The sequence below is a fragment of the Phoenix dactylifera genome, chromosome 5 (genome assembly GCF_051530095.1).
Source record: "Phoenix dactylifera cultivar Ajwa chromosome 5, Ajwa_hap1_PhDact_Kaust_v1.1, whole genome shotgun sequence".
Lineage (NCBI taxonomy): Eukaryota > Viridiplantae > Streptophyta > Magnoliopsida > Arecales > Arecaceae > Phoenix > Phoenix dactylifera.
In genome coordinates, this window is record NC_143194.1 from 21,590,073 (window position 1) to 21,615,068 (window position 24,996).

At 39.7% G+C, this 24,996-nt stretch overlaps 2 protein-coding genes across 10 annotated transcripts; both read left to right on the top strand.

The window, feature by feature from the left end:
* Window positions 1–765: 765 nt before the first annotated feature.
* Window positions 766–12,180, top strand: LOC103711256 (uncharacterized). Of its 7 annotated transcripts, none has more exons than XM_008797336.6 (10): window positions 766–956; window positions 1,316–1,432; window positions 3,754–4,030; window positions 4,130–4,241; window positions 4,367–4,655; window positions 4,778–4,861; window positions 6,673–7,317; window positions 8,005–8,153; window positions 11,457–11,592; window positions 11,679–12,180. In XM_008797336.6, exons 2-10 carry the CDS (start codon window positions 1,349–1,351, stop codon window positions 11,793–11,795), a joined length of 1,893 nt encoding a protein of 630 aa, XP_008795558.4. In that variant the 5' UTR covers window positions 766–956; window positions 1,316–1,348; the 3' UTR covers window positions 11,796–12,180. The 7 variants fall into 7 exon arrangements, with proteins under 7 accessions (XP_008795558.4, XP_008795556.4, XP_088577946.2 ...); XM_008797334.6 differs by having other exon boundaries at window positions 768–956; window positions 3,721–4,030; XM_088721820.2 differs by having other exon boundaries at window positions 768–956; window positions 11,688–12,180.
* A 2,394-nt stretch (window positions 12,181–14,574) lies between these two features.
* Window positions 14,575–24,868, top strand: LOC103711284 (Ribosomal protein L23/L15e family protein). 3 transcript variants are annotated; one of them, XM_088721821.2, is made up of 4 exons: window positions 14,575–15,440; window positions 15,645–16,080; window positions 19,196–23,972; window positions 24,222–24,868. In XM_088721821.2, exon 1 carries the CDS (start codon window positions 14,766–14,768, stop codon window positions 15,405–15,407), a length of 642 nt encoding a protein of 213 aa, XP_088577947.2. In that variant the 5' UTR covers window positions 14,575–14,765; the 3' UTR covers window positions 15,408–15,440; window positions 15,645–16,080; window positions 19,196–23,972; window positions 24,222–24,868. The 3 variants fall into 3 exon arrangements, with proteins under 3 accessions (XP_088577947.2, XP_088577950.2, XP_088577949.2); XM_088721824.2 differs by lacking the exon at window positions 15,645–16,080 and having other exon boundaries at window positions 19,196–19,302; window positions 19,780–23,972; XM_088721823.2 differs by lacking the exon at window positions 15,645–16,080.
* Window positions 24,869–24,996: the final 128 nt, after the last annotated feature.

Below are 24,996 nucleotides of genomic sequence, written 5' to 3' on the forward strand. Positions count from 1 at the left end.
CTTGTTAGCCTAAAAATGGGAGGCACGATATATATATATATATATATATATATGGGTTTTTTGTAGGAATATTTTTCTAAATATTGAATTTTGCATGAATACTTTTCCAAAATTAATATTTGCATGTATATCCTTGTAAAACACTTGTTTTACTATTTTTTTTTTATTTTTATTTTTACATATGTACCCATGCAATCAAACGACGTTAAAAAATTAACGGTTTCAAATTAAAATGGATAAAATATTCTTAATGGGTAGACATACAAATAGATCGTGATCCTGATAGCAAGAAAAGAAAATAGAGACAGTAGCATAATTATAAAATTTTATTTTATTTTTAATAAATATAAATATATATTTTTTGAATATGGCGAGCATTTGTACAATGAAAATATATATAAAAATATCAATTTTGAAAGAATATTAGTTTGAAATTTGGTATTTAAAAGCCCCATTCAAAAAGAAAAATAAAAAAACGCTTTAACTTTACATTGAACGGTTAGGATTAGCGCAGCCTAAAATTAATGCCTGCCGAACTTTACACCAGCGAGTACGGAGAGGCCACGCAGGCGTGATCCGTTCTCCCGACACGTGTCGTATACGGAAGGCTCTGGGCGAGCGCTCGGCCAATTGGAATTAGTCATTTGATAGGATCCTCTCCCATGCTCTCGTCCACGAGTTGGAGGCTTCCAGGCCCCACCGTCACGCGTCCGTCGAAGCCCTCCACCGCCAGTTTATAAAATAGAATATATAACTTTAATTAAAAAAAAAGATACAGTACAGAAGCCCTCATCTTCTGAGGACCAAGGCGATAAAGAAGCCTCTGGAAAGATCGAGCTCCAGCCAGCGTTCGGATTAGGGTTTTCCGGAATTTTGGTGGGGATTCGGCCTCTTTAGCTTCGATTTTGGAGTTCTTGAGCTGGTTTTGCTGGGATGAGGTCCTGCTGAGTCTGGGGGTAGGTCTTGTCTCGATTCTTTTTTCGTTTCCGGATATTTACTTTCCTTTCGAGGCTTAACCGGGGCTCCCTAGCTTCGTTCAGGATTTCTTGATCTAATTCTGTGGGCAGAAAAGTTTCTTCTGAGACTGCTGTTAGGTCTTAATCGGCTTGGGGATTTTTTTTTTCTTTTTTTTTTGTGGTTTTATGATTGGTTTTCTGAAAAGTTTGATAGTTTGTTTCGTCCTCTTTTAACTTCAGTTTTTGGAGTTTTTGAGCTGGTTTTCTGAGTGAAGAAGATTTTTGAGAGTTCTGTGTTACTTGTTTACGGTTTTTTGGGTGATCTTGTGATTTTTGTTAAAAAAAGATTTCTATTGCAGGGGAAGATCAAAGGCTATTTCTTGCTAGCGAATATGAGATCAGATCCAAGGGAATTGTGTACAGTTTTGCCCCAGGATAGATTGATGAAGAGGATGTCAGATTGGAGCTCTTGCAAGGTAGCTTTGCTTTAGTAAATTCTTGGAATTAAGTCTCTCTCTCTCTCTCTCTCTCTCTCTCTTCCCAGTGTTTGGGGGTGGAGGTTGTAATTTTTGCAATAATGTTATCTGATGTCTGTCCGTGGTGCTAAATTGCTTGGATGCACATGGTGGGAATCACAACAGAATGATTTTAGAGATCTCTGCAGATTTTCATCTTTATGAATGAATGACAGATAATAATAGGTCAATGAATAGGTTGGGGATTTGATGCCGTTTTTCTAGATGACACCCAAAAATCATAACCAAGTGCTGGATAAGTCTTAAGAGGGATCTTATCACCAAAAGTAATTGACTGAAATCACCAATTGCTAATATTTCTCAAAAGTGAAGCAGCATAGTTCAGGGAGAGACCATGATATGTAAACTTTTCAGCAGCCTCCTCACCTTGCTCCTCAGTTTGTTGATTGTGATAATAAACTTTATTTTTTGCCTATCTTACTTATGGAGTTACCAATTCTTCCTGTCGTCGAGATGGTTTGATACAGCTTACCTACTGAGCTATATTTACCCCCGGCATGCTATGACAGAAAATTTATGCATTATGATTTGCTCCAAGCTGTTATTTTCCCTGCCAATTTTAAAAGGCAATGGACCAAGCCTGAGAAGGAGCCTAAGAAGGATCCAGCTCAACCAATCTCAGCTTGATAATGCTTAAAATTGGGCATATAGGTAATATATGTGTAAGTGCATATGTAATCAACTGGTTGGATATATCCAACAGCTGATGTATGGAGTGCTTAAGATGAGATTAAGGCTTTGATTGTGGATTATTTAATTCATTTGAATCAGGTTGAACTTTAATTCATGTTTGAATCAAGCTTTAATTCAATCTTGAGCCTAGTTTTGATTAAGCCCAAGCAGTGCCGGCCCGAGCGTTAGGCGACCGAGGCGGTCGCCTAAGGCCTCAGGCCAATGAAGGGCCTCCGGGAGGCGTGACCAAAAGGAAGCAAAGGCCCCATGTGAAAACAGGAACAGGAGCTTCCCCCTTGATGGAAGGCTACGAGTCTTCCCCCTTGATGGAAGGGAGGTGGAGAGTTTCCTGGCCTGCAGAGAGGCAATTTGGGAAGTTGGGGACAGTAGTTTTGTTTTGGGTGGAGAGAGAGAGAGGAGGAGGAGGGATTTGGTTGGCTTGATACACGCCTGAAGCCACTCTTATCTTTCATCCCTTCTCTTTTTTGGTTTTAGTCTTGGTTTTCCTTCCCTCACATTACTCCTGATCCAGCTGGGCCATCGGGAAGAAAGATAGAGGGATTGGAGATGGACTTCTTGAGTTCTTGGAGGGTGGAGATTCTTTTAATTTTCTCCTCTGGGTTTCTTCTCCCCTCTTGGGTGGTAGAGAGAGAAAAGGAGGGAGGGGGTTGAATGGCTGCTGTGCTGTGATGTTGCAGTTGCTGCTTGGGTACTCACTTGAAGGGGAGATGGTGGGATGGGACTTTTATACAGAGGCTTCTTTCTGGACAAATTCTTTTCTTTACCTTGACCATGAAGTGCCACAGGATGACCTTTTCTTATCCTGCTCTTGCTTGACATGGTAAACAGTATTGCCCAGCATTATCTCAATTATTTAATCAGTTTTATGGCCCGGCAATTACATTTCTGTGTTTCCATTCAAAAATTATATTAAACTGAGAAAACTTTTTGTCTACTTTTATTAGATTCATGTATCTTTATTGAAATAGTGTACTTGATAGCTATCTATTTTCATATTATTTTTTTAAATATTTTATATTTATTAAAAAATTTATTATTAAAAAAAAGGCCTCATTCATTGGATTCGCCTTAGGCCCCCAAATGTATCGGGCCGCCCCTGAGCCCAAGCTTGACCTAAGCTTGGCTGGTTTCAGCTTGATTTAAGGTTATCAAACCAATCGAATGAGCTGTGCCCTTGGCTTGGTTAGATATCGGACTTGATCAAATAATGGCCTTCAGGCTCAAATTTGATTTCAAGCTAAGATTGATCATACTGAGGCCTGATCAAGCTTGGCTGGATTGCACTATATGTTAATCTATGGTACAGTGAGTGTTCAATATCTGCTATTAATTTCCCCATCCTCTGCCTACTTTGATGCTAACTTAAAAAACATTTATCAACTTAGACTCAATGTTGTTTAATCAATCTACTCAGAACATATAAGGATATCATCTTAAAATTATTGCAGTCAGTTTTGCTTGTCTATCTATGTTGAAACAGTTGTTAATTCAAATAGTTAAAGCTGTAGAAAACTGGTAAATTAATATTTGTGCAGCTTGTAGATAATTTGTGGGATGAATTTGCTCAGAGTGGTGTTTTTATCGTGCCTCATCGAGATGGTGAAAAGGTGAATGAATCAGTTGCTGTCAGTAATGCCTACAGGCATTTAGGAAATAATGTTGGAGAGAGCACAGGTAGCAGTGGAGTGGCTAAAACTGTACCCTGGAGGAAAGAAAAACCATATTTGGTTCCTCCAATGAATCATGGAAGCTGTGATCCTGAGTGCATCCACAATGCCATTACAATGGTGTCCCAAGATGCTGAAGTCTCTGATAGCTGCACAAAGGGCTCCAATGTGAACCCAGGTAGCAATATATTTTGCACAGGAAATTCTATCCTTGGGACTAGGGGTTCAGCAGATGGAAGCAATGATTGCCATTTCTCACTTGATAATGTTTCTCCAGGTGTTAAAGATACTTGCCTTTTGGAAAATGGACACGGAGATGGGGAGAATGATCTTGCATATTATGACTGGCCTGATATTGGCAATTTTGAGGACATTGACAACATGTTCAGGTAGTTTGATGAATTTTAGTTTTATGTCTGAGGTCTCTTTTTTTTATTGTTTTTAAATTTCAACCGCAAATTTTATTTTCATTCATGTATGTATTTTTTGATTTTTCGAGAAACTGTGATTTCAGATTTGGACAAGGGTCTACAGATGACGCAAACGATCTCTCATGGTTTCCCTCTTCGTCACATTCCATTTATGGTTCAGAAATTACTTTTGATTCAGGCTTACAGTCCTCATGTTCAGACTTGAATGTGCTGAATAATTCATCGGAACATCAGTCTGCAAACACCAACTTTTTGCCTGAAATTGATTCACCATCTGCTGTTATTGATAATTCATCTACTGTTGGCTATCAATTTGATGGTGATTGGTTGGATTCTAGTGCTGGAAATGAAGATGAATTTGCATCCAAAGAAGTATGTAGGAAACTTCTGAGGCATTTGCACTATTGAATATTTATAACTGGCAGAACTGTAGAATCAAATAATTCTACATTTAAATGTATTTTTCTGATAGCCACTTGATATCTTTGTTCCAGTTGTATGATAAGAGGGCTGAGATGAAGTTATCAGCTCTTAACCAGACTTGCAGCGGATCTGAGGACCTTAATATGATAACTGATGTAAGTTTCCATAGATTTCCCTGATCTCATTGCCAATTCTAAGAAGTCGCTCTTCCATATAATCATCCTTTTTTGTTCTGTTTCCACAATTTATGGCCGAGCAATAAAGGTTATATGTGGTTTAATCCCATGAAGAGATCGAATCACGAATCATAATGAACACACAGGTCATTAGGCTAGATGTTGCCAAAATGGTTTATATTGTAATTGGCACTTCCCACTACATGTCAGGCTGGTTGATCCCATGGACAGATTGAGAGCTCACCGCATCCCTATAGGCTCCTTGGAGATTAGTCTTGTAGACAAGTGGGGATGGTATTATCCATTCTCATCTTGTGCTCAGCATAAGTAGTCACTGGCCTACCTGATGTCAAATATTGAGAGCTCACCACATCCCCATTGTCTACTTGGACATTAGTCTTGTAGGCAACTGGGGATTTTATGATTCATTCTCATCTTGTGCTCAAGCAGAACTGGCAACTGGACTACCAGATGTCAAATGCATTGTACTGTAGCCATCTGATGGAAGAAGTCTTCATAAATAGCAGGTGGGCTACTTCTATACTGATTCTACTAGTCATGCTTATAAACATAACGTGTGCTCCATATGCTGATGAGCTGTCTTGAAGAGTTCACGTATTCTCTAGCTCCATACTATCATCAGTTCTGATCATTATTTCATCAACCATCATTCATCCCATGTTGTTGGATTGTTGGTTCCATCTTTCTCATGGAAAATGATGGGCTGATTTGTGCTGTCTCAACAATTTCTTATGTGTAATCTGATGAATTTAGTCTCCTATTTCTCATCCTTGGGCTAGCTGTTTGGCAGCTTCATGGGAGGACTTCTTGCAACAATATGCCTTTTTCATCTGCTCCAAGCTTTTATGCATGTTGTAAAGAAATGAAGGGAATAAGGAATATGGATTATGTGACATTTAAATATCATGTTGGTACTCCATTTGTTACACTGCAAATATCCCATTGATTTTGTATGACGTTGTGAAACAGAGTATGTGAAAAATTTGGCTGATGGCATTATCTTATTTGATCCATTGGCATCTTCAAATCATTAAATCTAATATTATAAGAGGACATAACCTATTAAATGTTGGATGGATGAGTTGAACCAAATAACAAAAAAATTGAGTTCATTTTTGTGGAACTGAGGACTGTTGGAAATTTATGCAACAATAGAAAATCATAGTTGAGACATGCATGTGTTTTCACTTGTAGGTTATTGCATTGATTAATACCTTTATCTTAGCCACGTGATGTCTATGTTGCATCTGTTTTAAGTAGTGATGGAAAATACTACCATATCTGCATGGAATAATCAAATATACATGTTCGATTATGAGATACCAAATTTCCTATGGTCTATATGTTCTACTCTCCTGAAGTTTTGGAATTAAAATGGACTGCAAGAGCATTACAGGGACTCTTGTTTTGTGCTTGAAACCAATTTATTGAGCTTTTTTCTTATTATATTAAGTAATTTTTATATCTTATGATTATTAGAAATGGATAGCTAGCATTCTTAAAAGGAATTTTCATCCTTTCTGCAACTTAGTGATGAAAGCAATTTCTTTAATGGCATGCTACTGAGCTGCCAAAATTTTTTAATTGAATATTATTCAACTTGATTTTTATAATGCTAATTTAACATCTGTTATTGAAGCTTTCCTTCCATAACCAACTTTTTTTTTTATTTGTGATCCTAGAAACTATTCAAATGAAAATCACCATGTATCTTGTATTCTTCACTTATTTTAAACTTGATCTTATTGATTGATATGAACATAATGCAGATTGGAAGCCAGTACTTGTCAGAAGAAAAAATAATCCAGCCATTTGCAGAGCGGAAGCTTCCCTCTTCTGCTATTTCAGCTGCTGAAACATGGCCATCTGAATGTATGTTGGAGCCGAAGCATCTCTTGGGATCTGCTTCATCAAGTTACATGCACACTTCTAATCCTCATTCGAAATTGGAATACAACTTTCCTACACATCAAGTTCCATTCACATTGAGGACATTGAGTAATGCATTTGAAAATGATACTGATCTTTCCTCTTCTGATAGAGTCTTAGATAATGTCACAATTGATTCCTACCAATACATAAAGAGGTTACCGAAGGAATCATCTTTGCCTCCAACAATGACACAAGGGGAAAAAATGGAGAAACATAAACAGCAGTTACATGGTTCACTGACCGTTGACCACAAGCATCAGCAAACATCATGCACAAGTAAAACCAGGGTTATGAAAAATCATCACAGATCTCAACATGAGAAAGGATGCAGCAGTGAACAAGAAGAGAGAAGCATAGGACTTTCAGCCATCGACAAGGATTCTTCTATAATGCAGGAGAACTCTTTCATGACAACCGTTTCTTCTGATGACATCTCACTAGAGGCTACCAGTTTTCAACAGCTTCAGGATGTTGTAGATCAGGTATAGCTACCTACATTGAGCCTTAGAATATAATTCATGTTAGAGTGTATATATGTCGTAGTGTGTGATATTGTTTTGTATCATTTGCTGGTATTTCACCATGCTCGGTGACTATACTCTTCATGTTTATATTTACACTGAATCTTAGCTTAGTAAGCATTTCACATTTTAGTTATCTTAGCTTCTTGCTTCTCTGAACCTAACACTTTCATCTACAACATTCAATGTGAGGACCCCAACTCTTCACAAGTATTTCTTGTATACACTATTGTTGTATATTAATACTACAACATGCTTCTGTCTAACTTGGTACTTGCTTTCTGTTGCTAGAAAATACATTGCGACCTTAAATCTTAGCTTTTCAAATGTTTTCCCTCTTTTTAAAGTTGTGCATCTTAAAATAACTAATTGTTTAATTTTTAAAGATGGGTCCTATTGTAGTTTTGGGAATTACTTTCCTTTCGAAGAAGCTCTGCATTTATCTGCTGCATATGTACGTGTTGTATCTACCAATTTATCTACATTGAATGCCACCCTACTTAATGCTCTCATATTAAGTAATAATCGTGATTTGTTAATGAAATGAAAGGTTCTTCTCTTTTAGCCTAAAATTATAAATCTCTGTGGAAGTATGTGCACAAAATATCTGCAGTAGTGCCGGTAACTTCTACCATTTTTATTTTTCAGTTGGATGTTAGAACAAAGCGGTGCATTAGAGATAGTTTATACCGTCTGGCAAAGAGTGCTAGACAAAGGCATATTTTCTCTAACGCAAGCAATTGCAGCAGAGAGAGTAGAGATGCAAGAGTAACTCAAAGTACAGCAACATCAAACAGGTATGGCTAATCTTGTTATAGTTTTGACATGAAAATTATTTACAATGCTTATGCTTTATGGACTTCAATAATATTCTTTGTTGTCTTGTTGTGACTTGATTGCTTGTAGCTTACTGTGCTCTAAATGCTTAGTGTACCCTTTCTCCTTGAAGTTTTGATTGGTTCTTTCCTGATCTAATTTCCAGTTATTGATCTTATGAACCATTAGCTTATTTTGAGCTCTTCCAGGAATCTACAAGATAATTTCAAGATGATTTCATCATTTGACTATGTACTATTTGCTATTAATGTATCATCAGGTCAATGTTGATTAATATGTTTTTAAAGTTTGATCATCAATAGCATTTAAATTATATGTGAATGCTGGGATTATATAGTAGGAAAGCTTATTCAGATAAAAGCCAAAATATGACATGAGACTCATGGAAGCATTATGCGATGTAATGGAATGTTGCAGATTCTCTTTTCAAGAAACGACAAATAAGATTATGCAAAAGATAATAAAGAAGATCATACTAAATTTTTTTTGCTTTTTATTCAACTTGGTCAATCAATAAATTGGGTGATTACCTATTGGACTTTGGTCTATTGGTTGGCACCACTCTCTTATTTGCTCTAGTTTCAAACCACTACAAGGTGGGCTCCCATTATTATTCTCAGCAATGTTATAAATCTTGCTGGGTTGGGGGGCCATCCCGCATGTTCCAACCCATTCCTGTGAGAAACCGGGATTTGGAATCAAGATCAGGACCCCAATCCCTTGGGGTCCTCGCATCCTGCTCTTCCTGTGCATGTCCTGCTTGAGCATCAGGACCATAAGCGAGACAAACTGATTCAACCCCCTATCCTGCTTATCTCTCCTCATGAAGAATCCTTGTTGCCCAGCAAGGCCACATGGGCATCTCTATCATCCCCTCTGTACCCCACGTTCATTCCCTCATCTAGGTGGTTGACATCCCTGAATCCAACACCATTGTCACCTTCTAAGATTTGGCGAGGGCGGATTTCTTCGGTGTGGGGTAGGGGAAGAAACGAGAGAGAGAGAGGAGGAAGAGGAGAAGGATGAGGAGTTGATGGCATACTACATCTGGCAAATGATGTCCTCTGTAAGCAACGGAAGCGATGAGAGAGGAAGAGGGGGCATTGGTGCCAGCATTAGATGTTCGAGGCAGTGGCAAGGGAGAGAGAAATAAAGGGACATGGCAATGGAAGTGGAGGTGCGGGGAGGGGGGGGGAGCGGGGACTTGAATGGATGTAAGCTTGATTTTATAGCAGCGATGGATGGTTTGTGAGGGGCTGAAGTTTCAATGTTGCCCCTGGTTTAGAAAAATCATGAGCTAAACATGTTTGTGGAGGCTTTGGGAGAGACAGGACTTTTTTTGTTTATTTTATTAAGAGAGCATGTTTTGGGATGCCCCACCATCTCGATTGCCAGGACGGGGAGGGATGTAGCACACCCAGTTTATCGTGAAAAAGGGATATAACCATACCATGGTATTTAAAACCTAGATTTTTAGAGGAAAAAATTTTGATGGACGTCATTCTTTAAGTCCATGTAGCAAATACCAAGCCCAATGCATACTACAAAAACATGTAGGTATTCTTATGATAAAAGAAAAAGGATATTCACTTATAACTCCTCCATTAACATTTATGGTGCAGATAAGACTTGCCCTGTTTCATTTTTGTGACATGATGCATGCAATCTTTCTAAACATTGAAGGAAAACTCTGTTATAAGTTTCAAAATTGAAATTTATAGGGTTTAATTGCTTTGGGTTACATAACTAAATTATGGCCTTTATGCCCTTAAGTTAAATTGGTACCCAACATGGGGCCCCACCTAAGCCATCCTATCTTCCTAGTTATCCCATTGCTAGCCCGACTGCTAGATACATTCCATCTTGTCAACTTTGTTGCCACCTAAGGCCTACTCTAAGTTTCAAAACCCATCCCTTCCCCTTTTCCTTCTTATGCCCATACCTATCTTACTTTCAATTACCATCCCCTTTTCATGCTAATCCTTGAACCTAATCATTGCTGCTGCCAACAGTCTTAACCCCACATCATCATGCATCCCTCAAAAGCTCTACTGTGGTTGCTATCACCACTACTTGATGGTTGCAGCCAATATCATTTTGACCAAATTCACCTCCTTTACTGGTTTGAATGAGACCTTGCTCATGGTGATGGGTGGAATAGGCAATTATGGTTGAAGTAATGTGCTCTCCTGTGCCTTGAGCTAGGTTAAAATCCATACACGGTCAATTGAAGTGATCAATTGAACCAAGAGGAGGGAAGGTGTATTGTTTTGACTGAAGACAAAAAATGTTTTAATATGAACTAAAATGGGTTTTGGCCCCAGCAATTGGCAAATAAGGCAGCAAGATCTATGGACCACTTGAATCCATCACAATCATTTCTTACTAGAAAAAGATTGCCTTTGGCCAAAATCGTCATATGAATGGAATGATGACCACTATGCAGCAATGAATTCGTTGAAGATGGCAATGAGGGCATTGAGCTTACAACTTGGCAAATGTTTCAATCTCCTGCTAGTTGTGGGTATTGTGGTAGTTGATTTCAATTATCAGCAAGGGAAGTTGGTGTCTGGGATCTGTTGCCAAAGGCTAAAGGTGCTGGGTGGTGACGAGCTGTCATACCCTCAAACGTGGAATGGCTTCAATTTTCTTAGGACAGAACCAATATGGTTATGACCTCAGCTTAGAATACATGGTTGGACATTAATTAGTATCCACGCCATTTAACATGATCTAAAATTTCTGAAAGTGATTGCATGCTCATGTGATTGTCAACCTACGAACCTAAAATAATTTTGAAAAAAACTACACTTCTGACCACCTTGACCCCCATCCTGATAAGAGTTTGAATAACACCAATGCATTCCTTTTCTTCTATTACATCATTTATTTTTTTTAAAAAATCCTATCTTTAGCTGGGGCAGGTGCTAACGCCTTCCTTTTTCAGTACTCTTGTTACTAGTACATCTGATCGAAGCATCTGAGGCAATTTGTTTGAAGTTATAAATAGAAACTAACTAAATGAAATTAATGCTTCTTTATTTTGCATGCACCAATGAGTTTGGATTCAAGCATTGACTGTTATATTACTATTGTATTTGAATTATTTGACAGCATCCTTGTGCCAAATGTTTAATAAATTGTTTATCACTACAAAAAGTTATTTGGATTTGCCTATAATAAGAAGTTATTACTGAGAGCAACATGCATTATTTCCTTCGTATCTGCCATCAATTGTTCATTTGATGCTTGTGTTTTAGCAGGTGTCCGAAACTTACAAATGCTGAGACTGAAACAAATCCTATTGATCGATCTATAGCTCATCTACTTTTCCACAAGCCTTCGGACCCTCCTACAGGACCTGCTGATTATGCCTTATCATTTGAGTCTCTTATCATTGTAAGTTTGACTCTTGACTGTTCGTCTTGGATAACAATGATGCTCAAACATATGAATATTCGCTTACGAACTCTCACCTGTTACAGAATGAACAGGGCCGTGTTCCTGTCAGCAACCAGGCTGTGCTGCCTGATTTATTTGTTTCTCAAAAGCAAGTTGGTAATTGCAGAAGTTTGAACTTGCCGGATGGTGATCAACTATAAGAAATTTGGTGCTCCAGCTACACTTTCTCCACGAGAACTATCATTTATTTGTAGACTGCCCAAAACCATGTATAGTAATAGTTTAGTGGTAAGTTAAGCGAGCCATAAAACACTGTATATATATATATATATATATATATATATATATTTGTATGTCCCAAAGATAATTAGGGTGCACTAACATGTAGTTAGCTGATGGTTGTGCTAAGCTAGTATGTGCTGGTTTTGTTTCTTGTGCCACGTGTGCAAAATTGAGCCATGCAATAAAGGAATCATTATCGTGTCAGCCAAATTAGGTGCTTTCTGGGACCCATCAAGTACCAAAGGGATATACAATTGTTATGGTTGTAATGAAATGGTAGACTGCTGTCACTGATACTCTTAATCATTCTTGTTACTTGTTTTGTATGTTACGCATTGCTTTGTCGATGTTATGGCTATCCATAGGGGCCTTGGCGTGAAATCATATGGGACTCCATTAATAGTCCATCATTAAGCCCAAATCCATGTCCAATTTCAGCTTAGCAACTGGCGTCACGAAGTTTTCTTTCGGTAGAAAGGCCGAGCTCCTTCATTTAAAGCCCAGTCCAAGAAGATATTGCTCCGTTATTTTTCCGATTCGTGCAACCTTATAAACAATCAGATGACTCTTTTTTTTTTTTTTTGGTAAATCGGCAGCTCACACATGACGAGCGTGAAGCTGGCCCACAAAATCAGAAAACAAAATGCTACGCAAGGACGAAGGCACAGCCTCGTGGCCTATCCAAAAAAAACCTCCCGAATGATGGGCCGCGAAAGAAGCAACCCAGTCAGCCGCACCGTTTGCCTCCTGATATACGTGCGAGGCTTGGTAGGAGACAGTTTCCCCCAAAGTTCTACGGATATCGTGAAGCAGCGGCCGGTCCTCGACTGAGCACCCCCCTTCCCGGATCCACCCAACCACCGTGGTCGAGTCCCCCTCGAGAAGGATGTGACCCGCACCAAGTACCCGCCTCGCATAGGAGACACCCTCCCAGGCCGCCCGAAGCTCTGCAGTCACCACTGATGAGTCAAAAATCTTGCGTCCACCTGCCGCCACAAGTCTGGCGTCATGATCCCTAATAATAAATCCCACACCTCCGCAGCTCCCATCCGCTGATACGCTGCCATCGAAGTTCACCTTGAGAAAGCCAGGGGGTGGGGGCACCCAGGATACAAGTATCGTCCTGGACGCTGCAAGAGCAGAATGGGGGCCCCAGATGTCCCTAGCCAACCCAGTAGGTGTAGCCTCAATAGAGCCGGTGATCTCCGCCGCAAGCCGTAGAGCTCGGTCCGCCACCAACCTCGGATGGTGGCTTTCACCATCGAAAACCCATGTATTCCTCCCCAGCCAACAATGATAGGCCAGGTAGGCATCACGAGTCCCCCTCTCCTCTCGTACAGACCCCCGGACCGAGGCCTCCAAGTGACGTAGGAACTTCTCAATGGACGCCCACAACTACCTCTGGTCAGGCTGAACTGAAGCATGTCTCCATATCTGACTAGCTCTAGGGCACTCAAAAAGAACATGATAGATGGTCTCCTCTGTCGCCTGACAAGCTCCACATCCGGCTGGGACCCTCACTCCCCGTCTCACCAAAACCCCACTAGTAGGTAAACACCCCCAAGCCACCTTCCACAGGAACAAGGCCACTCGGGGGTGAATGTGCATCCTCCAAATCCAGCCGCAGTCCATCTGTCTCGCAGAGGGCCCTCTACCAATCGCTAAAAGGTCCCGAACTCTCACAGTCGTCCTACCTGTCCTGCTCCATACCCTCCTATCCACTGCCTCCCCCTCCGGGATCAGCAGAGCTAGGACGCGCTCAGCAAGGTGCTCCCCGAATACCTGTCGAACAAGACTCGCGTCCCACCTCCGCTCCTCCTGGGCAAATAAGGCACACACTCTACGTCCCTCCATCCAACCATGGTCAATCTCGGTGGGCCACCCCTGCAATGCTACCTCAGCCAGCCATCTGTCCTCCAAAATGCTGATCGACCGCCCATCCTCAATCTCCCAATCAGGTGACTCTTCACCACTTGGATCTTCATCTGGGGCTAGAGTGATGCTATGTAAACCACACCTTACCCCCCTTAATCCATTCTGAACCACATCTCGCCCCCATCTAATCCATAGTCGCCAAGTATTGAAAGCCCGATCATTGAATATTAATTTAAGAGCCCATTGCTGGAAGCTAGTATGATCTCGATACTCTCAACCTTGGAGCATGTCTAATAAAACCTTGCGAGACTCGACAGGTTAGGGTGGAAAGAGAATGTGGAGACGAAGAAAAGGGGAGAGAGGAAGAGCATGCGGAGTCATGCAGAGAGGAAGAAAAGGTGGAAATGATCTTGAGAGTTACAGGCAAGCACAACACACTCGCATCCTGCTTCCTCCTCTCCCATGCCTCCCTATCTTTCTCCTTCTCTGAACCATCTTGATAGATCTTGCTGGTTCTGGCAGGATTTTCGCAAACAAGATCTTAGGTGGCCCTCAATTAAAAGACATCGGTTTCTTCCAACAACTTTTGTTGAGTAAACTTGCTTTTGATTGTCTTGTCCTTAAAAGGCCTAAGAGACCCGGGAGTAATGTCTTGTCCTTCAGCCTTCTAACTCTCGTTTTTAACATCCGCGGCTCACACACGCAACAAATGTGAATACAGTACACAAAATTAAAAAAAAAAGGTAATGCAACAAAGACGGGATAGATATGTAATTCTTTCAAATAAACTTTCCAAGGTGCTGAGCCGCATAAGCTTTCATTTAATTTACAATACTGTTTGCCTCTCTGTAGCTCGGCGGCTACTGTAGGCCTTCTACATATCCATTCAGCAGTGGCAATGTGACATGGAGAGAGAGAGGGAACTCATTTAGTAATACCACCCACTGAAAAAAACCGTTGGCACCGACCCAACCGGACTGAACCGGACCGTGGGGAAACTCGACCCGTTTAAGATGGATCCGACCTCGCGCCCCCACGTTAAACCCTCTCCGCCGCCTGATAGCGAGAAGAGAAGGAGAAAGACGATGGGGAGCCGTCTGGGACGACGGGTGATCCACTTCGCGAATTTGCCGATAAAACTCCTGATGCCGTCGCCGCCCTTCGACGTCATCCGCGAGATCGCCCTCAAGACCATCCCCTCAGCCACCAAGGTCGAGATCCGCCGCGTCCTCGAGTCCCTCTACGGCTTCGAAGTCGCCGAGGTCCGCACCCTCAACATGGAGGGCAAGAAGGTCAAGCGCGGACCCTTCCTCGCCGCCAAGCCCGACTACAAGAAGGCCTACGTCACCCTCCGGTCGCCCCTCTCCGTCTCCCCCGATCTTTTCCCCATACCTTTGATCCAGGAGGAGCGGCAGCTCATCGCCGCCGCGCAGGCCAAGTCCAGGCCTACCGTCGTCGAGCGGGAGGATGGTGGAAAGGCCCGGAGGCACTGGCTCGACGAGCGCCGCGAGGAGGAGGACGCGGGCGGGCGCGTGAGGCGTGGCGGTGGCGGTGGAAGGCGGAGGGGCGGTGGTGGTCGTGGGCGTGGGGCGGGGAAGAAGGCCGAGGAGGAGAGCAGGTTCCCCTGGAGTAGCATGCGCCTGTCGTCGAAGTAGTTTGTTTTGTTTTCCTTTGCTTTGCTTTGATCAGTAAGGAGAAAGTTCGCACCTTTTTAAATAATAGTTTCGAATTTGTAAGAAAAATGACTCTTTGTTTCGTTATGGATTTGGGAAAATATTTTCTGACTTGCTGTTTCGTTTTATGATACTTGATGTATTATGCACGGAGCTTTCTAAATTCTGTTATATTTGTGTTGGGTGAGATGCTGATAAGGTTTTGGGTATATTTTCTAGTTAGAGATGCAAGTTTTCTGCTGTGGGAATTCATGGAATATGGCATTTTGCTGTCACAATGGTTGGAATACTCCTCTTATTCGCACAAGACTGGATTCTTTTTTTATCAAATTGTAGATGGAATTTGAGTTGGAATGCCAACTCATTGATTCATGTTGATGCCATAGGCTCATGAGATCATGGGCGATTGAACTTTATAGGATCCATCCATCTCATTTCTTGGATATACTGCATCCTGGTTTCTGTAAGTTTTAAATCTTTTTGTTATCAGTACGTATGGGAATGGTAAAGTTGTACAGGAAGATAGAATTTGATATTGATCAATAACTCTTGATGCAGAGACAGGGATTTGGATATTGGAAAATGAGATTCATTCGATTAGCTCCATGATTGGGCAATACTTTCTTGAAATCCACCCCTAGACCTGGAAATCCAAGTAACTCGAAACAGGATCAACTACTTTGCCATATTACAGTAATTCTAGTTGTCACAGGCTTTATGATTTCTACTTCTTTCTAAATCTAAATGTTAAATAGCATTATAGCAAGCTTATTCCCATCTATTTGGCATGATGATTACTGTTTTGATAACAAATGGTGTTATCATTTTAAGCTTGCTGGTTAGTATGGCAAAAATCGTACTGTGATATCATATTGATGTTCAGATGTAGAAGATAACATAAATTATAAAATATTTTGCAGCTAGTCAGAGATGGACCATGTTAAAATTGGAAGTTAATGATTAAAAAAACTGTTTTATGCATGTATACTTTGAAAATATTGTTAAGTCTCAATTCTGTCTATCAGGTAAAATTGATTTTAATTCTATTTTATGTGGTAATCCATGCCCATATGCATGCTTCTTTATATATTTGTTATCATTTAGGTCATTTCTACAATTTAGGTATTAGTTTAGGAGCAGATTGGTGGCAAACCCATGAAGAAGAATCGTTTAATTGGATTTTTTGCGCATGTGTTACATAAGGTTACAAAATAAGTCTTCATCCTACCGGTCCTCCGCGCAATTTGAACTACAAAGTCAAAAATTTAATTAGGGCTACTGAACATTTTACTTTGTAAAGTGCAAGCACTGAAACTAAGCTTCAAATATCTCATCTTCAAGGAGGATTAATTTGCTCAACTTCTTCCTCATTGAAACTTTCAGTGTATTTAGGCTCCTTTTGTTGACTTCATGGGTCTAAGCTGAATAGTCCCTACACATTATTAAATCACTGATTAGATGCATGGTGATATGGGACTGACTGGCCTAATAATATGGGGATTGGTACTTGAGAATTGTTTCTCAGAATATTGAAGGAAATGGATTCAAAGAAAGTACATATTTATGTGCAGGATTATAGGGAAGATGAAGGTTGATATGATTCATTGTCTTCTTGATGCCTCCATGCCGCCATGTTTGCGTGATTCATTGTCTTCTTGATGACTTCAAGTACACCAATTGGGTGGGTTGTTGGATGAATGCTCTCATAATCTATGCTCTCATAATCTTCTGAAGCTTGTTTTATGTAATTATGTCAAACACCATTTTGAATGAGTGCTATTTTGGAGTGCCACACACATCCATTTATGTCAAAGTATTTGACCTGCTTCTGTGGTCCCACCAGAGACAATGCTTCCAAAGGGTTGGAGATTAATGATCCATAATATTGAGACAAGTCTTTGACAACAAGTAGATCACTGTAATCATAGTTTCATAGTACAGGTTGATTTAAGGCTTACATAGGAAGGAACATATTGAGGAGATTCCTATTATTGCTAGTTCAACTTAATGATATTGCCTCAGCAGTAAAGAACATCACACTATTTGTTCATACTTATAGTGATAGTAATGTGGCAATTCATCTTAAAGATTAATATTAGAAGAGTTAATTACTTGTCAGAATTTGTACCCTTTGAAACTTGATGTCCTCTGCATTCCTTGTAGAAGACAATGTCTAAAGTAATTATATAAGCTCGTTATGCCTGTTTTCCCTTCCCCAAGTTGTTGAGTCAAGCGATCTGCTTGTCAAATGCTTGACGGTCTTCAGCTTGTTAAATTTTACAAGATGATTTATATTAAAAACCTTATCCTCTCACTTTGGCTGGCGAATTTCCATGTTGACTCTGCACGTATAGCACACTAACTCTAGTTTTGCTGCTGAATCTTTGAAACACACTGTCATTTCATTTCATTAGGTTTTTGTTACCATGAAAAGCCTTTTGTGAATAAAAATTTATTGAAATATTTTTAATTATTAATTGGTCTAACTGGACTGAGATTCTGAAACTTGTGTTGCAGTTGTTTCTTTTGAGTAAGTATTCATTATGGCTGAAACCTACTGGGAATGACCCGACCATTTAAATCCAGCCATCTTACTGAATCACCCATCTCACTAGCTGCTGATTTCAATTGAAATATTTTGAACACTAGGAAAACCAAAGATTTAACCTTATGTTTTCCACTTCTAGCTACCTTGTTTGAATTTTCACCTTAGAATGTGCGGGCTTTGAGTTGTCTCATCTTTCATATTAAATCTTCGCATCTGAACTTGTTCCCAGATGCCATTCTTTGTTGATCTTGTGGCTTTTACTGATTCTAAGACAGCATGAGTGGAAAATTATACTGAAATTATAGAGCACTTCTTGGTCAGAGAAGGGGCTTCTTGTGGACTTCTTCGAATTACAAATGAACTACATGATTTCGAGTCAACAGTTGTGGGTATAAAGAAAAAGTTCACCTGCCATATCTCTGACACAGGTTTCTCTCTGAAGCTTGGGAGATCAGCAAAGTCAGCTGTCATCTTTTCTCCTCTGATAACTTCATTTCAGAGTCACGCATGTTAATGTATCAAAGGGGACATTTTTGTGATCCTTCATGATATTGTGGGCATCTAAGCCAAGCCTGTTCCTATTATTTTGCTCCACTTGATAGCGAGAATTATGATCTGCATAGTTCCCTCCATCCTTAATTTTTTTTGCTTCATTATGGTGGCCTCTGGGTTGATTATCTGCTGCTTAACATTAAGGTTCATGAAATTTTTAGGCCCCTATTACTGAAATATCTGTCATGAAGCTAATTTGTCAAGTTAGCGTCTTTCTAGTGCCATGAATGTGGGCATCAACACTGCTTGATGTTATTGGTCCATGGTTTATTTGTTTTGGAGAGTTCTGATATGACTGTTTTATTTTTACAAGAAAGTGTCCTGCTTGGACCATCAAGAAAATTGAAGACAAAGTGAACAAGGCTAAGCTGACACCCAGTTGCCTCCCTGAACATAGCTTTGGCACCACCTGTGATCAGAGCACATTGATCTGAGATTGTTGTGAGCCATCTGTCGGTCATAATACTACTAAAATACTCAGAGAGAGAGAGAGAGAGAGAGAACAAAAAAAAGACAAACATACTACTCAAAGCCTAACACTTCTCAAAGTCATACATTGTTGATAGCTGCATCATGCTGATTCTTATTAGCTAATATAATGGTTTAATGGGTTATAAAAGCAGATATAAATATTTTACAATTAAATGGATGCTTTTTTTTTTTGATACAGCATAGTAGGCAAGCCTGATTAAATGGCGAATCATGTTACGGAAAGATAATGCATTTCATGAGCCATGTAAACCCACAAGCCCAGCATCAAATAACTGCATAATAAAGGTATTTTCATATGATTTATAACACATGTAGCTCTCTAGTACTCATATTATAAGTGGATTTTAGAAGCATCAGATATTAATATAAGCATATTATACTTGATTTTTGCAGAGGTAATAATGAAATAATATCTGATAATGCTATCTAGGGTTCACAACATGTACATGATTGTTAATTAAAAATTTTGTCTTGTGCACATAAACACGGCGGAGATTTTAAAACAATAAAAGATTCATCATCACTTGAAGTACTGTTTTATTAAGGAATTCCAGTCACAATCACATGCAATGCTAGTAACATTTTCATGTAAAGCTTTTCTTTCGAACTAGTTGGACAACAATCAAATCTTTACACGCCACTGTACACATATAACGTACGACAAAAGTTGTTAAAGGGTGCAAGAATTGGATTTCTTGGAAGATAAATGTGGGTGTGTCAAGTACCTTTCATGTATAACCATACTCAGTTCATACTCCTTAGGTGATACCCAACAGGAAAAGAGCAGCATAAGCCAATGGTCATTGATCGTGAATCTCCTTCATTAACGGCTGAGAGGGCCATTGCAAGGACGATCTCTTTCTGCTGCTGGAGGAGGCTGCCCCTGCAATGTCATATAATAAGAAGATCCTATTGGGTATTATTATGTTCCTTGATATCTTTCTAGGCCTACAAATAACTCAAGCAGCTTACTCGCAACTTGAGCTCGGCTCTGCAACAGCTCAGTTCGGGTTCGGCTCTGTCAGAAAATGAACCAAGCTTAGACAAATGCAGGTATGAAGATCTGAAACTTTTAATTTTCACCTAGTTAAGTGCTTCACATAGTTTGTGGAAATTTCTTGTACACAATTGATGTTAATAAAGTGATATATGGAGTTAAATGTTCCACTGGCACGCTCGAATATTTTGTGGTACGGTCTGATACCGAGGAGTTTATCGGCCTTTGTGGTTCAAATGTGATGCGTTCTCATCGTCCAAGTTCGAATTTATCTTGGTACACAGTTAAATAAGTTTTGAACACAGTTAATATAGCTTGGCACACAGTTAAGTGACCCTAGCACACATTTTAGTCATATGAGCACACAGTTAAGTAAGCTTGGAACACAGTTAATATAGCCTGACACACAGTTAAGTGGTATACAGTTTAGTAAGCCTGGCACATAGTTAAACAAGGTTTGAACACAGTTAACATCCCCATTCACTCGCCAATCATCTCTATAAGCTGAAGTCCATGGTATATTGCTTATGTTTCCATGCACCTTGTCAATTTCTATTTCTCGCTATGATCCCATCTTCTCTGGCTATATCGTTTTCATGCAGCAAGATGAATACTTGTGTTCTCCCTCTTGCTATTGATGCAGGCAGCAAGCCACGGCCATCCATACCTTCACGGATCATAAATGTGATTGATGTGGATGTGTTCTCTGCAGATGTTCTTGTCTATACCGCTGGACTACACTTAAGAAGATTGCATTGGCTTTCTAACAAATTTTCTAGATAGGTGATAAAATTGGTTAAACAATTACTAAATTTTTAGATGAGAATCGGTTTAGCATGTACTGCGTACATAGTTAAATAAGGTTTAAACTCAGTTAATATAGCATGGCACACAGTTAAGTCTTTTTGGCACACAGTTAAGTAAGCTTGGAACACACTTTATAGCCTGCCACACAGTTAAGTTTTACTGCACATAATTAAGCTTGGAACACACTTTATATAGGTTGGCATATAGTTAAATAAGACTTGGAACATACTTTATATACCATGGCACACAATTAAGTTTTTCTGGCACACAGTTAAGATGATGATTATAGGGGTCCGCGGCCCAGAGAAGAAGGGCTTAGAAAATCCAAAATTGATTTTCCAAAGTTCAATGGAGGAGACCCGTATGAGTGGCTAGACAAGGCGGATCAATATTTTGATGTTTATGGCATTCCACGGGCTAATCGGGTGACCCTAGCAAGTTTCCACTTAGAGGGTAGGGCTAGCCGATGGTGGAGGTGGATCCGAGCTTTGTATGAGAAGGCTTGTAATGCAGTTAATATAGCCTGACACACAGTTTATGTCCATAATATGTTATGCTAACTCACATCTCAACAAGTACAAATTTTAAGTTTTTGTTTACCATGTACTTTGTAAGTACAATGATGTTGATGAAGTGATATATGGAGTTAACTGTTCCACTAGCACGCTCGAATATTTTTCTGATACGGTCCGATGCTGAGCAATTTTGCTGGACGTTGTGGCTCAATTATGATGCGTTTTTGTCTTTCTTGTTCGAATTTAGCTTGACACATAGTTAAACAAGGTTTGAACACAGTTTATATAACCTAGCACACAGTTAAGTCATCTTGGCATACAGTTAAATTACTCTGGTACATACGAACGATAACCTGACTTACAATTATTAGAGCTTGGTACACAATTATCCTGGCATACAACAATGTTAACCTGGCACACAATATGGGTTTGGATGAATATGTCTTCCTTGCAGAAATAAACCGGCACAAAAATGTTAACCTGGTAGTTTTATTACAATAACCTGGCACACAATTATCTTGGATTGCAGCAAGATGAATATAAGTCACCTTGGCACACACGAATAATAACCTGGCACACAATTATTAGAGCTCGGTACACAGTTACCCTGGCACACAATTTGGTTCTAGATGAATATATGTCTTCCTTGCAGGAATAAGCCGGCAAGGGAATATTAACTTGGCAGTTTCATTATGATAACCTGGCACACAGTTATCTCGGATTGCATCAAGATGAATATAAGTCAGGTAGAAGGTGGCCACGAGCATGCAGACCTTCAGGGATCACAAATCTGCCTGATGTGGATGTGCAGTCTGCAGATGTTCTTGTCTATATCGCTGGTGTACACTTAAGAAGATTGCATTGGCTTTGTAACAAATTTTCTATCTAGGTGTTCGAATTGGTTGAACAATTACTGAAGTTTCAGATGAGAATCACACAAGTTCTATCCATAATATGTTATGCTAACTCCCATCTCAGCAAGTAATCATTTTATGTTTCTGTTTATAGAGTGATGAATGGAATTAACTCTTCCACCGGCACGATCGAATATCTTCTGGTACGGTCTGATACCGAGCTATTTTTTCAAATTTGTGGTTCATTTGAGATGTGTTCTTTTCGTCCATGTTCTAATTTAACTTGGTACACAGTTAAGTTAGCTTGGAATGCAGTTAGAGATAATATTATATGGATTCTGTCATTGATCTGGTTTCGCATTGCTGGTACATAACCTGCAAAGACTGATTTTTTGTTATTTTTCCAGATATCCTAAAGCCTGATGTTTCTATCTTACACCTTTCCAGATTTTGTAATGTAAAGACATCACGCACTACCCCTCCACCAGATCCAAATGAACCCTCCAATGTTACTGAAGCAATTGCCTTATGGGGTTTGGATTATGTGGTGATCACTAGCGTCCACCACGATGACTTGCCTGGTCAAGGAAGTGGACATTTTGCTGAAACAGTGCACAAGTTGAAGTCTCTGAAACCAAACATGCTAATAGAAGCACTTGGTATGAGCCATTTTTTTTTATCCTTGTTATTTAGAGGACAACCATTTTTCATAAGCTTAAGTCAATGCCTTCCTATTAATATCCACAAGAATGGGTATCTTAATAGACAACTAAATTACATCTAGGATGTGAATGTATTGGGTTGTATACACGATCACATTCATTCTCTATTTTTTCTAATAATGTTGAGTCACATTACTGACTTATCTGACCTCCATAGTTTCATGCTCTTGCAATTGTTTTGGTACATCACTAATGGGAGGAGAGGAAGAGAAAGAGAGCAGAACTATTTTTTTTTCATGCATACAAAAATTCCTGCCATGCTGCAATGCACTTGAGAAAAAAAAATCCCTGTGCTGTTGATTGCCTCTTCTTCTAGAAAATAGCTGTGGACGTATGTTTTTGTGAGTCATGTAAATGTGCTGTTCCTGTGAACTGGGTTTTGCCTCAGTGGTAGCACCCTTCTGCTCAAGAGGCAGAGGATCCAGGTTTAAATCTTGGGTGGTGCATATTCAAGGTCTGAGCCTGGGTAATTAAATTCAGGGTGGGATTCCCTCCCTTTCCCTCAAATAAAGGGGGGAAAAAGGGAAAACCTGCTGTTCCTTTACAGTCTTCAAATACTTGATGCTTTATCCCATTCTTTGTCAACTGATTATATGTTCCGCTCATTTTCTAGATGCAAAATAAAAGCCACATCGTACTGTAGTTTTGTTTTAAGATTTATAACCGCCCTTTGAATTCCTGCATTCTTAGTTTCTAATTAATGTTCATGCACTTCCCGATTTTTGAGGAGACTCCAGCTGTGTGGAGAGAGTTGCAAAATCTGGATTAGATGTTTTCGCTCGCAACATTGAGACAGTTGAAGAGCTGCAGAGCATGGTGTAAGATCATCGTGCTAACCTCAATCAATCAATTGATGTCCTTGAAATGGCAAAAGAATATGCTCCTCCTGGCACTCTAACAAAGACCTCGATAATGTTGGGTTGTGGAGAAAGTGAGGGCAGCTGGAGTTGTTGTTATGACTTTTGATCAGTACACGAGACCATCAAAGCATCATATGCCAGTCTCTGAATATGTTACACCAGGAGCATTTGACGGGTACCGATATCTTGGGATGGAAATGGTGTGCTCTCTTGGATATTATAATTTGCATGCTTAATGATCAAAAAGTCATTTTGTTGAGTTCAAACAAGATTATTAACTATGTAATGTTTAGGCCACTTTTGTTCAACTTCCACGTATATTTTATGGAGATTGGATTAGAGACTATAAAAATGCACATTTCAGGCTCAATTGCTTGCATACTTTCAAATACATTAGCACACTTATCAGACATAAAATTGAGGCATAAATGCACATGCTTCTCTTGCAGGGCTTCCGATACGTTGCATCAGGTTCTATGGTCCGATCCTCGTATAGAGCAGGTTCATTTTTATATCAAGTCAATGATTGATGCTGACCGAGCAAAGGCTCCTACCACTCTACAACCAGGGTCTTAAGCTATAAAAGTTCTTTACAGGCCACTCTCCATAATCATAGTAATCATGTTCGTTTTTTTGATCCATATTCTAGCTTGATTTGAGTCATTCTCAGCTTTTTTGCTGCATCGCGTCATTAACAGATGCTGCTCTTGTGTGCACTCGGCTTTAGTTTGTAACTTCTGCTGTTGGTTATAAAGCAGGGATTATACACCTAATTTGTTTCATGCTGGACAACTATTTTTCAGCTCCTATCCTGTTACTCTGCACCGGAGATTCTTCCAGTCTTATCCAGAGGTAGTTCGCTTTAAGTATCAGCTCCTTGATTATTAAATACCAGCTTCTATACGATTTCTTGGTATGCTACATTGGAATATCTTTTGGGGACACAGTGTTGAAGATCAGTGTGATGTGGGAATATCTTTTTGGTGCATGTATTTGTGTCTTTTCTTTTTAATTTATGTATGTGAGAGTCCTATATGCAATAATTATACTGAATAATATACTTTTATGTAATTTTATAAGCAAGAGGGGTTTATAAGTCTTTTTTTGGTACAAGGGTTTATAGGTCCTTTCAAAGTTTGAATTTGGAACTGGACTCAGTATTTACTTGTTTTTCTTCCTTGCGATCCAATCTGCTCTAACATTTCCATTGACCCTCATAGGATT

Excerpts from the sequence above, each read along its gene's own strand:
- LOC103711256 (XM_008797334.6), top strand. The coding sequence starts at position 1,349 with ATGAGATCAGATCCAAGGGAATTGTGTACAGTTTTGCCCCAGGATAGA. Across the intron at positions 7,318-8,004 it reads TTCAGGATGTTGTAGATCAG|TTGGATGTTAGAACAAAGCG; the intron begins GTATAGCTACCT and ends TTTATTTTTCAG. Across the intron at positions 11,593-11,678 it reads CATTTGAGTCTCTTATCATT|AATGAACAGGGCCGTGTTCC; the intron begins GTAAGTTTGACT and ends CACCTGTTACAG.
- LOC103711284 (XM_088721821.2), top strand. The coding sequence starts at position 14,766 with ATGGATCCGACCTCGCGCCCCCACGTTAAACCCTCTCCGCCGCCTGAT.